Source organism: Taurulus bubalis, assembly GCF_910589615.1.
Source record: "Taurulus bubalis genome assembly, chromosome: 18".
NCBI lineage: Eukaryota > Metazoa > Chordata > Actinopteri > Perciformes > Cottidae > Taurulus > Taurulus bubalis.
This window is the reverse complement of record NC_136606.1, coordinates 2,547,285-2,559,437: the sequence shown is the minus strand read 5'-3', so window position 1 is coordinate 2,559,437 and position 12,153 is coordinate 2,547,285. Positions and strand designations below refer to the sequence as shown.

The 12,153-nt window shown below is 46.7% G+C and overlaps 2 protein-coding genes across 2 annotated transcripts; one reads left to right on the top strand and one right to left on the bottom strand.

The window, feature by feature from the left end:
- Window positions 1-1,039: 1,039 nt before the first annotated feature.
- enkur (enkurin, TRPC channel interacting protein) lies at window positions 1,040-3,006 on the bottom strand (the record flags this gene model as incomplete). The annotated part of the gene is made up of 5 exons (XM_079234617.1): window positions 1,040-1,213; window positions 1,340-1,486; window positions 1,786-2,009; window positions 2,102-2,247; window positions 2,927-3,006. The coding sequence occupies 5 exons, from the start codon at window positions 3,004-3,006 to the stop codon at window positions 1,040-1,042; spliced, it is 771 nt and encodes a 256-aa protein (XP_079090743.1).
- A 744-nt stretch (window positions 3,007-3,750) lies between these two features.
- On the top strand, window positions 3,751-6,479 carry thnsl1 (threonine synthase like 1; the record flags this gene model as incomplete). The annotated part of the gene is made up of 2 exons (XM_079233946.1): window positions 3,751-5,067; window positions 5,676-6,479. The coding sequence occupies exons 1-2, from the start codon at window positions 3,817-3,819 to the stop codon at window positions 6,477-6,479; spliced, it is 2,055 nt and encodes a 684-aa protein (XP_079090072.1). The 5' UTR covers window positions 3,751-3,816.
- Between the last annotated feature and the right edge of the window lie 5,674 nt (window positions 6,480-12,153).

Here is a 12,153-nt window from a genome sequence, read left to right as displayed (position 1 = left end):
TAGAAGAAAATAAGTAGTAGAAGAAGAAGTAGTAGAAGAAGAAGAAGTACAAGAAGAAGTCGTAGAAGAAAAGAAGTAGTAGAAGAAGAAGAAGAAGTAGTAGTAGAAGTAGTAGAAGAAGAAGAAGAAGTAGTAGTAGAAGAAGTAGTAGTAGAAGAAGAAGTAGTAGAAGAAGTAGTAGTAGAAGAAGTAGTAGTAGAAGAAGAAGTAGTAGAAGAAGTAGTAGTAGTAGAAGAAGAAGAAGTAGTAGTAGAAGAAGAAGTTAGCAGGGAGATTGTCTGCGAAGAAGAAGAAGTTTCTTCTGGGAGGAGCGTCTCCTCCACAATCATTTAAACGTTACATTCTGCCATGTGAACTACAGTTTCAACATTTCTATTCTAACATGTTCCTGAACATTACTCACAGCGGTGTTGCCTCTTCTCAGCGAGCGTCCAGGTTTAAAGCAGAGGGCAGAAACAAAGGGAGTCCCAGCAGACGTCCTGCCGGCCGCGTGCCTCTGAGGATCACGCTCCAGTCATCAGCGTAGCGGACAGCGCTGCTTCAGTCGTGGAGAGTTACCGAGGTGATGGGACGCATGTGATGCGTGGCATGTGACCGCAGCAAGAGGATGTACACACACAACAAATGTCTAGCTCTCTTTCACTGCAGCGCCTTTTATTCAGTTAAAATGAAGTGTTTCTTCTTTTCAACAAATTCCATTTTGAAGGCAGGAAGGTGAAAAGAAAGAAAGAAAGGAAAGGATAAAGACATTTGTTTTCGATTATTGGACGTTTAAAATGTATTATCTACAATGTTTCCGTCAAAATGAGGAAGAATACAATACTGCAAAAACACTAAGAATGCCAATAGTCCACTGTTAAATATCTCAACCACTGGTCCGCCTGCTTTTAAATGTGTTATGAATGATTCCTTAATTTGCAGTTCGCTGGGCTTCACAGTTTTATCTTTGTTTCATTGTTCATACGACAGAGAGGATGTACGAGTACAGAAGTCTATTTCGCTCTTGACATTTGACTGACTGACTCCAGAGTTTAATGTCTCAGTTGTTGGGTATGTAGATGGTCCTGAACCTCTCGAAGCGGTTGATGTCGGCCTCCAGCTGCCTCAGCTCCTCCTCCAGCTGATCCTTGTGCGCCTTCTTGGACAGGTTGTCCGTGACGAAGGAGAGGCTCTGGTACTCGTGGTGCAGCTTGTCCCAAGACTTCTTCAGGCCCTGCACGGTGAACAGACGTGCTCATATAGTTGTTGCTTGCATTCTTCACACTTTTGTACTTTGTTTATCATTATGCACCAATCGCCTCGTCCTCGCACACAATCACACCAAACCGTTTCTGAGTACCTCGAGCGCGGCTCGCCGCTCCTCGTCAGACAGGTGCTTCATGGCGCCCTGCTCCCGCTGTTCCTTCACGAAGTTGAGATACTCCTCCTGAGCCCGGCGCTCTTCTTCGTTGCGCTGCTGCAGGTACTCAGGTACTTCTCCGTATTGCTGCGAACAGGAAGTGGAAGCTTACAATGTGAAGGGAAACCTGATGAAGTATTAAAGCAAGTCCCACCAATGGATGATATAATAAAGTAAAAAAGGGGACTATTCTTTAGGTTTTCATAATAATAATAATAATAATAACCACATGTTCATGTGTGTTTTTTGTGTTTTACATGTTCATGTGTGTTTGTTGTGTATTTGTGATATAATAAAATATAATAAAATAAAAAAAGGGACTATTCTTTCGGTTTTTCTATGAGCTACTTGTGTGTAGTGATGCGTAGTAATGCAGAAGGGAAAACCTTCTTCTTGGTGTATTGGGGGACGAGTCCTGAATTCTCCAGGAGCTGCTTGTGTCCGTTCCGGGCGTCCACGCAGGTCGGCCGGTGCTTCATCGGCACGGCTGTGGCCAACTTTATGAAGTCTCTCTTGGTGTGGATGCCCATGGGCGGGCAGTCGGTCCTCGCAGGAACGGCTGGTTTCCTCACGGTGCAGGCGTGACGGACATCTTTTGATTCTGCCGTTTCTGAAAGCACACACAGACATGAGGTTAAACAACAGAATCCCTGCTCACAGAGGAACCCACACGCCGCTCAAACAGCCGACGGGAGGACTCACTTTCGGGTAAATTGGGCTCTTTGGAGCGCTTCTTGAGGTATCGCTCTGGGGATGGAGGCTCTACCTTCGCCGGCCCCATCGTCCTCTTTGCATCCTTGGTTGACTTTTTCTCAAGAACGACTGTCGGCCGATACTTGGACATGTACCTTCAGACGACGGAGAAATACACAAATACATTTAAATGACGTGCACATATTATTTATCCAGGGCCAAATGACAACAGAAGTGATCACTTTGGCCACTTTAATTACATTCATCTGGTGCAATATATAATACATTTAAGTACTTTATATAGTTTTTTATTCCGTCTGTATATTTAATATTGCTACTGTATTCTTCTTTACTGTTTTTATTACTGTTTTACTGCTTATTTATATTACTTAATTTTGTATTTATTTACCATGTGTCTCTTGTGTGCACTGCTGCTGTAATTTATCTTATGTTATCTTATCTCAGGGCACTTTTCTTTTTACCATACTATACTATTATTTACAGATACCCACCAATTTCTTTTATTTACTTACTTTACTTTATTTACATGCCAATATAAAATAAAAAATGTCACACTTCTGCTTAGCTAGCTGCTACTTGGTGTGTTATGCTAAAGTTAAAATGTATATCTCTGTAATTGAGGTCAATTAAGTTCATACTTTGTTTTCTATATCTTATATAATATCTTATTATTAATTTGGCAAAACCTTGGACACTGGTTAGCCTCTGGTCTAGCAAACTACTAACTAAGTTAGCTAGACTAGCTAGGTGAACGTGACCTAGTTTACGTTATCTCCGTTATTAACGTTATTTACGTTATTACATTACCGTTACCTTTGCGGGACTTGAGTGTGAACCTCCTCCTTTGGGATCAGATTGTAGACGCTCTCTGGTGGATACACGACTCCAGACATGTTTAACTTCACCTAAACCAGCTGGTGGGTTAACTTGAGCGAGATGACGGAGGTTTACACGAGAAACAACCTTTCTGTGTGTGTTTGTTTGAGAGCGACCAGCGGGGCTAGTTGCCAGGCAACTGCTGGAGCGAGCGTTGCATTTCCGGTCAGTTGTAAAAGTAAAATAATTGAATTATTTAAATAAATACATTTGAGGGTGTTTTATATGTAAAGTACACGGACCGTGTCTTAGTTTTGGCGTTTAAAAAAATAAATATTTTAAGTTACACAACTTGAATACACGTCCTTTTTTTTCTGGTGCGCCTTCGACTTCTCATTTGTCCCTTTGGGCTGCCCGTAGATCTTCGTGCTTACAGTAGTTTCACGTGTGTGCTACAGACTGGTGGCGTTCCCGTTACAGCCCGAACATGTTTATTAAACTTAACTAAACTAAAACATCCGTTGGCACGTGTGAAGTACGGACACACAGCATCGCACGTGAGTGTCTTGCTCGTGGCGCTGTCACGTGTCACTACTGTCCTGGCTGCAAAACACGTGCACAAGTTGTCGCAGCCTCTTGCACTACTTTCACACAGTCTGCTTGCAGCACCTGTTCACAACACGAGGGGGCTGGTCTGCATTATACAGATTTGTAATCTTATTTTATAGTGTTTTTAAGCATTTTAAATGTCCTGGAGAACAATGCCGCTGTCAATGGCTTTGCTGAATGCCCTCAGAGCAGTCAGACGCTACCCGAGTCCCCTCTCAACGTCTAAATCATGGCTCTCCACCAAAGCCTCCCTGCTGGGCGACAAGAACCTCGTGCTCATGGGCGCTCCTGGAGCTGGGAAGACCACAGTGGGGAGGATCGTGGCCCGCCGGCTGGGTCTGCCCGTCATCGACGTGGACGACGACGTCCTGGAGGCGGCGTGGAAGATGCCTGTGGCGGCCAAGCTGGCGGCGGTCGGCGGAGAGCGTTTCCTGGAGGAAGAGGGCCAGGCCCTGTGCAACTTCTCCGCCTCCGGGTGTGTCGTTTCCCTCACGGGCTCGAACCCCCTCCACGCCGCGGCGATGCGGCGCCTCAAGGAGTCCGGGCTGGTCGTCTACCTGGACGTGGACGGCGAGGACATCCTGCAGAGGCTCGGTGCGATGAAGGTGAACCGGATCGTGGGCCAGGAGGCGGGGGCGTCCGTGAGGGACATTCTGCTGCGCAGGAAACCGTTTTACGAGGAGTGGCTCGACGTGCGGGTGCTGTGCGGGAGAGGCGCCGCGGCGGAGGAAGTGGCGGAGAAGGTGGTAGAGGCCGTGGAGAGATATCGCGACCGCGCCGCCGACGCCTTCGTGTCCACCAGGAGCGCCGGCTCGGCGGCGTCCGATCCGAAGACGCACTTCAGCGACGTGGTAATCGAGGGTCTCGCCACGGATGGAGGCCTCTACGTTCCCAAAAGGGGCTTCCCAAACATGGGCGCTCCTGAGTGGATGAGACTGGTTGACATGTCGTACCCAGAACGAGCTTTGGTGCTCCTGGAAAAGTGCATCCACCCGGCGGATGTCTCCGCGTTGGACCTGAGAACGATGATCTTCAAGGCGTACGGGTCCAACTTCTCTAGTGAGGCGGTGGCACCGGTGAAACACCTCCACCGCAACCAGTACGTCCAGGAGCTGTTTCACGGCCCCACCGCCTCGTTCAAGGACCTCGCCTTGCAGCTGATGCCCCAGCTCTTCGCCCACTGCCTCCCGCAGATGTGCAACTACCTCGTCCTGGTGGCCACCTCCGGGGACACGGGAAGCGCGGTGCTCGACGGCTTCGCCGGCCTCGGCGCCGCCACCGACGCCCGCAGGACCGGGGTGCTGGTGTTCTTCCCGGAGGAAGGCGTGAGCGAGACCCAGAAGCTCCAGATGACGGGCCACAGGGGCAGCAACGCCAGGGCCGTCGGCGTGCGATCCGACTTCGACTTCTGTCAGAGAAGCGTGAAGAGGATGTTCGGAGCGTCGGGGCTGACCGGGCACCTCGCCGTGGAGTACGGCACGGTCCTCAGCACCGCCAACTCCATCAACTGGGCGCGGCTGCTGCCTCAGGTGGGCGGATCACTGAGGAGGATCCCTTTAGAGAGGAAGCTCAGGCGTTGCTTCAGGGTTCCTCGAATCTGGATAAACAGTTGACTAATGTTCCACTCATGGAAAAACACGTGGAAAGTGAGAAGAAAAAGTAGTTTTATTTCTTCCCCTTTAGTCTAACAAAGATGGCTTTGCCATGGGAAGGAGTTGAGTTGGGTTCAGGATGATATTATGGACCAAGTGGTACCGTAAAAGTCGGGTTGCAAGCCGCTCCTACCTCCGGTTAGTGTCCCCGCTGTAGCAAGCTAGCAGCAGCGCTAGCTAGTGCTGCTGCTGCTACTGCCCGTGTCCCCTCTGCCCAAGGTGGGTGTCGAGCCGGGGCTGGTCCCGCTACCTTCGGTGGTTGTCAGAGAGCTAGCGGAGGTTAGCGGAAAGCTAGCGGGGAATTAGCGGAGCGCTAGCTGTCTACAGCGGGGAGCTAACGGGGACACTGACCGAAGGTAGTAACGGCTTGTAACCCGACTTTTACGGTAGTTTAGTCTGTGAACACCGAGTCACCGGTTGGATGACATACTTGCCGCGAGCAATACTTATTGTTGAGGTTTTGTTCCCTCTTCCTCCCCTTGCAGGTGGTGTACCATTGCTCCGCCTATCTGGATCTATGCAGAGACGGCGTCGTGTCGTTCGGGGATCCCGTTGATGTTTGCGTCCCCTCCGGTAACTTCGGCAACGCCATGTCCGCGGTGTACGCCAAGCGGATGGGCGTCCCGATAAGAAAGGTCATCTGCGCGTCCAACCACAATCGCGTCCTCGCGGACTTCTTCGCCACGGGCGAGTACGACCTCCGGGGCCGGGCCCTGATGGCCTCCCGCTCCCCGGCTATCGACATCCTGAAGTCCTCCAACCTCGAGCGGTTCGTCCACCACGTCTCGGACAGAGACGGCCGCCTCGTGGAGGATCTGTTCGCGCACTTGGACACGCGGCGCCACTTCCGGGTGGCCGAGACGCTCCTCCGCCGGATGCGGCGGGAGGTGCAGGCCGGCTGGTGTTCTGAAGGCGACTGCCTGGCCGCCGTCCGGAGCGTCCACGCAGAGACGGGCTACCTCATGGACCCGCACACCGCCGTGGCCAAAGTGGTGGCCGACCGGCTGCAGGACGGCTCGTGCCCCGTGGTGCTTTGCGCCACCGCCCACTACGGGAAATTTGCTCCCGCCGTGTTCGAGGCCCTGCGGATGGAAAACATTCCAGAGGACCCCGTGGAGCAGCTGAGGCGGCTCGGGTCGACGGCGTCCGCGCCCGGCGTGCACGGAGGCGTGATGACATGCCTGCAGGAGAGCGGCAGGCGGGGGCACGCCGTGTGTCCGGCCGATTACGGCGCGTTGGTGGAAGAGGTGGAGCGCATGATCCAGGACTCCTTCTTGAAAGTGATGTAGGCTTATGTCAAATTCATGAGATGCAGGGTTCTTACGGTCATGGAATTAATTAATATGCTTTTAAAAGAAAGACGCTCAAAATATAAGCAGGCATACATACAGGCATCTATATAAATGTTTATTCTTTTAATCAAACTATTGTCTCATTCATTTGAGTCATTTAAGGTTTACTGTATGCTTTGTATTCTCATTGTTAGTTTAAATACTACATTTACTCACTTTTTACTGTTTACACCCAGATTTCACTAAATGTTTGCTCATGGACATTTGGTTTAAAGTCATGGAAATCCATTGGTAAAAATGTGTATGAACCCTGGAGATAGCAGAACAACATCTTGTGGAAAACGGTGCAAGATATACATTTTTTTAAATATAAAACTGAAGAAAAAGTACCAATTTTAAGCAGGAAGGGTCATAAGATTGATTTAAAACACATCATTTAAGTCCTGCAGGATTAATATTAATTTAAAAAGCCACATAATCATTCTGGTTGTTCTCTAATGGAGCTCTAAACTCATTTTAAAGCCTATTGATTATGCAACATTGCTCTCCATCATTGCCCAGAGCCCCGGCCCACTAGATGGGGATGTCTACCTCCTGGCCTCTGCAGGAGCAATACATGTGTTTCTCTGTAGCGGAGGGATTAATTACTGGCGTAGTCAGAGGGTGATGACAAATCTATATCTGCAGACGGGGGAGAAAATCTTCCGAAAAGATAATTGTATGCTTACGCGTCGCGCTGTGACACGTACATCTTCGCTGCGTGTTGATTGGTGTTTAATGATTATATAACACATGCTTTGTTTACCTCGTCCTCTTTCTCATTACTCAAACTTTCCCCCGCTGACGGGAGCACAGATGACGGGCGGCGGATCTCACGCCGGCTTTAAAACGCTGCTAATGAGCTGAGCGCCACAGGCCACTAATTGCCATGAGGTGGGGGAGGGGCATCTGGTGCTCTCGTCCAATCAGAGGCCACGGAATCGTTAGCTACCTGGCTGGAGGTAGAAATGGTTATTATTTCTTTCAGAGGAAAACCTTTTGGACCACAGCAATACTTTTCTCTCTTTCGAGAGCTTCTCAGCTATAACATACAGGAACTAATATGATTGTAAGACAGTGAGAGCAGTTTTAGTTTGCTCTCTTGAGAATAATACAACAATTTGGGGAATTATGCTTAACAAGAGGAAGTGGCTCATGTTTCCTCTAGATTGTATCAACAAGATGTGTGTATTTTTATATATATATATAAGAGTATGTAACGTAACAAAAAACAAATAGATAATTGATGATGATTCTGATTTCATGAAAACGGAACAAATGAGGATTATATCAGAAAACATTGTAACTGAGGCAGAAATAAAGAAATTACTTTTCTTAAAGTATTTAATTGTGTGATATTGTAGATTATATTGATTGATTTATTCAAATGCATTGATGGTAACCTTTTCTCAGCTCCTGCAACGTATCGTCATACAGCGGTTTGTATGATATCTTACAAAAAGTATTTTCATTTTGTCAATTTCTGCTCGTTTTAAAGCTAATTTCATGCAAGCAGTCCTTTCAAAATAAAACTTCCATCTTAATTAAAAGGAAACAACTTGGTTATGTTAAGGCAACACAACTATGTTTGAGTTAATATCACTTCAGTACAGATGTCACGACACAAATAATTAAACGTTGAGAAACGTCCTCTTTTCAGAGTATATTCTCCCTCAAATAAAATGTTGTGGAATAAATGGGAAGATATTTACAAGTATAGGTGTCTAAAGATCTGTTTACCATGATAGCACCCCCATGTTGCTGTGCTGTATTTGGAGTGGAATATATGGAAATTGCTAACATGATTCAAGCTCTATGTGTGTCAACAGTTCTTGGGAACCCACAAAACCACACTGCTGTTATTTGCCAGACACCTGTCAGAAGATGCATCCCATAATACGGAGCAGAGTCACACCATCAATAACCGAGAGCCCGGAGATGACTCCGGTCTCTGTGGCCGTACACCAGGTGCTGCCTCAGCAGGGAGGAAGATAAGTGCTCAGAGATCTGCAGGGTTGCTTATGACTGCAGTTGTTGAGAGTCGGGTCAGATTTGATGAAGCACTCTGGGCGTGATCTGTGTCTGAAACCAGGACTGAGAGGAAAGGGGTTTATTCTCATTCTTCATTCTTTTGCCTGTAAAAGTAGTCGCTTGCTGTCGTTTATGGGTTTTTTCAGAAGAGGAATGGAGGCCGTCGCATGCTCTCCTCCTATTGGCTGGCGGAGCCGGGTCCTCAGACACAACATCATTGTGTCATTTTAGCTGTTTCTGTTTGACTCACTTTTATCAATTGAATGTGTTATTGTCTTTTGATTATTTTACAGTTTTTTTTAATCAACCTTTTTTATATTTCATTGGTTTCCTTATTAGATTTTCAGCCTTTTTATTTCCTTGTTAGCACGGGAACCCTCTGGGGAGCCGTCTTCCTCCAGGAGCGTCCTGTAGAAGAGCAACCGAGTCAAACTTAAAGAGAAGAACTTATTATAACACATTTCTATTTAAGATAGAAAAGCCAACCACCTCTTATGCTAAAAGGCCCTGGAAGACTCTGTTGAAGTCATCGCACCGATATTGAGTTATTTATCTATTTATTTGTGTCAACCGGTGAAGAAAAATATTGGGAACAAAGAGAACTGGATGTGAAAATAGTTGCTTTCGTTTGATTTGCCATTTAAGAAAATGTAAAAAAAAAAAAAAAAAAACTCATAATCATCAAATTGTTTCAGGACTTGACATTGCTCCTGAATGGATCCATTGCTCCTAAACCGGTCCAATGCTCCAAAAGTGATCCATTGCTCTTGAAGTGATCCATTGCTCCTGAATAGTTCATTGCTCCTGAATGGATCCATTGCTCCTAAACCGGTCCAATGCTCCAAAAGTGATCCATTGCTCTTGAAGTGATCCATTGCTCCTGAATAGTTCATTGCTCCTGAATGGATCCATTGCTCCTAAACTGGTCCAATGCTCCAAAAGTGATCCATTGCTCCTAAACTGATCCAATGCTCTTGAAGTGATCCATTGCTCCTGAATAGTTCATTGCTCTTGAAGTGATGCATTGCTCCAGAAGGGATCCATTGCTCCTGAAGAGATCCATTTCCCCTTCAAGGATCCATTGCTCCTGACAGACAGAGAGCAGGAGGAAGCTGCTGAGGGACGTCCAGATTAATCACAACTTCTTGTTTTCGAATCAGTGCAATATTTTACAATCGGCCCTCTGACTGTACTTAAGTTGCCATGCTTACTCGGTGACGGATCTCTTTTTGTTTCCTCTGCACGAACGGATCACGTGCACGCGCTCACGTGCACGCGCTCACGTGCACGCACTCACGTGCACACGCCCCCGGTCCCCCCCTCTCGTGCACATGGAGGCTTCTTATTGTACCGACTCTGTTCCTCCTCCCTCTGTGTCTGCGGTCTGCTTCGCTGCAGCTTTGGCCTTATTAATCAAGCTGCTTGGCAGGTGTGTGAGGAATGTGTGTGTGTGTGTGTGTGTGTGTGTGTGTGTGTGTGTGTGTGTGTGTGTGTGTGTGTGTGTGTGTGTGTGTGTGTGTGTGTGTGTGTGTGTGTGTGTGTGTGTGTGGTGAAGGGAAAGAGAGAGCCAGCTGTTGCTCAGCACCTAGCGGCCCACGGCTGGGTGAGCATGGATAATTGCAGGTGTAGCAGCCGGTTCCATCTCCTTAATGTGGACCTTTGGCGTAATGGAAGCAGAAAGAACCAGAGGAGGAAAGAACCAGAGGAGGAAAGAACTAGAGGAGGAAAGAACTAGAAGAGGAAAGAACTAGAGGAGGAAAGAACTAGAAGAGGAAAGAACTAGAGGAGGAAAGAACTAGAGGAGGAAAGAACCAGAGGAGGAAAGAACTAGAGGAGGAAAGAACTAGAGGAGGAAAGAACTAGAAGAGGAAAGAACTAGAGGAGGAAAGAACTAGAAGAGGAAAGAACTAGAGGAGGAAAGAACCAGAGGAGGAAAGAACCAGAGGAGGAAAGAACCAGAGGAGGAAAGAACTAGAGGAGGAAAGAACTAGAAGAGGAAAGAACTAGAGGAGGAAAGAACTAGAAGAGGAAAGAACTAGAGGAGGAAAGAACTAGAGGAGGAAAGAACTAGAGGAGGAAAGAACCAGAGGAGGAAAGAACCAGAGGAGGAAAGAACTAGAGGAGGAAAGAACCAGAGGAGGAAAGAACTAGAAGAGGAAAGAACTAGAGGAGGAAAGAACTAGAGGAGGAAAGAACTAGAAGAGGAAAGAACTAGAGGAGGAAAGAACCAGAGGAGGAAAGAACTAGAGGAGGAAAGAACTAGAAGAGGAAAGAACCAGAGGAGGAAAGAACTAGAGGAGGAAAGAACTAGAGGAGGAAAGAACTAGAGGAGGAAAGAACTAGAAGAGGAAAGAACCAGAGGAGGAAAGAACTAGAGGAGGAAAGAACTAGAGGAGGAAAGAACTAGAAGAGGAAAGAACCAGAGGAGGAAAGAACTAGAGGAGGAAAGAACTAGAGGAGGAAAGAACTAGAGGAGGAAAGAACTAGAGGAGGAAAGAACTAGAAGAGGAAAGAACCAGAGGAGGAAAGAACTAGAGGAGGAAAGAACCAGAGGAGGAAAGAACTAGAAGAGGAAAGAACCAGAGGAGGAAAGAACTAGAGGAGGAAAGAACCAGAGGAGGAAAGAACTAGAAGAGGAAAGAACCAGAGGAGGAAAGAACTAGAGGAGGAAAGAACCAGAGGAGGAAAGAACTTGGAGTCCAACGAGAATAATAAAAATAATGTATTTAAAAAAAAAAAAAAATGTCTGTCTCCAGTTACAAATGAAATGTTCCAGACAGAAAAAACAATGAAGTATTTTTAAAGTTATAGTAATCAGCTTTTTAAACCGCTTTCTCGGTTCCAGGACAGTTTTACAGATAATTAACCACAATAGAAGGAATCATAAGTTGACAATATTTGCATCATAAGTTGACAATATTTGCATTTATGGAAAAAAATCGAATGCTTTTTTTAACCAAAGGGAAATGTTTAGATGCAATACCGCGATTGGCCACCGGGAGGAATTGGAAGCTGGGCTGAGCGGCGGTGCCGTCGCCGTTCTTCTTAAACAGCCATGGAGGAAACACACTTACAAGTGAATATAGTTTATTTTGTAAACTGCTTGTCATTGTGCATGAGGGAAGCCTTTTAGTCCAAGGTCACCACAAGCAGCGTAATGAAGAGATCAGAAGTGCTCGTTTATTTGTTTCTAGACCTTTTCTCCACTGCCAGGTCCAACTTCTGCTGGGGACATTGCACATTTTGAATATACTGAATACATAATCCCAAAAGATCAACCAATGCATATTTTTAACACTTCAAGGATGCCACATTTCCAGAAAAATACACGAGACATGACATCCGTGCCTTAAAGGAAATAAGAGTCTCCTCTGCTCCGCTCACAGGTTGCATTCATGTACCGTAACTTTGAGAGAACAGTTTAGTGACATAGTGGGTCGACGTCCACGTCGTGTCTTAATACAACAACTCATAAGTGCACAATGATTAGTTTAGCAGGTGACTTTAGTAAATGTCCCCATTGAGGAAGTGAATTGGATCAAAGTGTCCTTAAAGCCGTCGTTAGCATCGGTTTCACTGGAGTTGTTCCGTCCCACGGCGG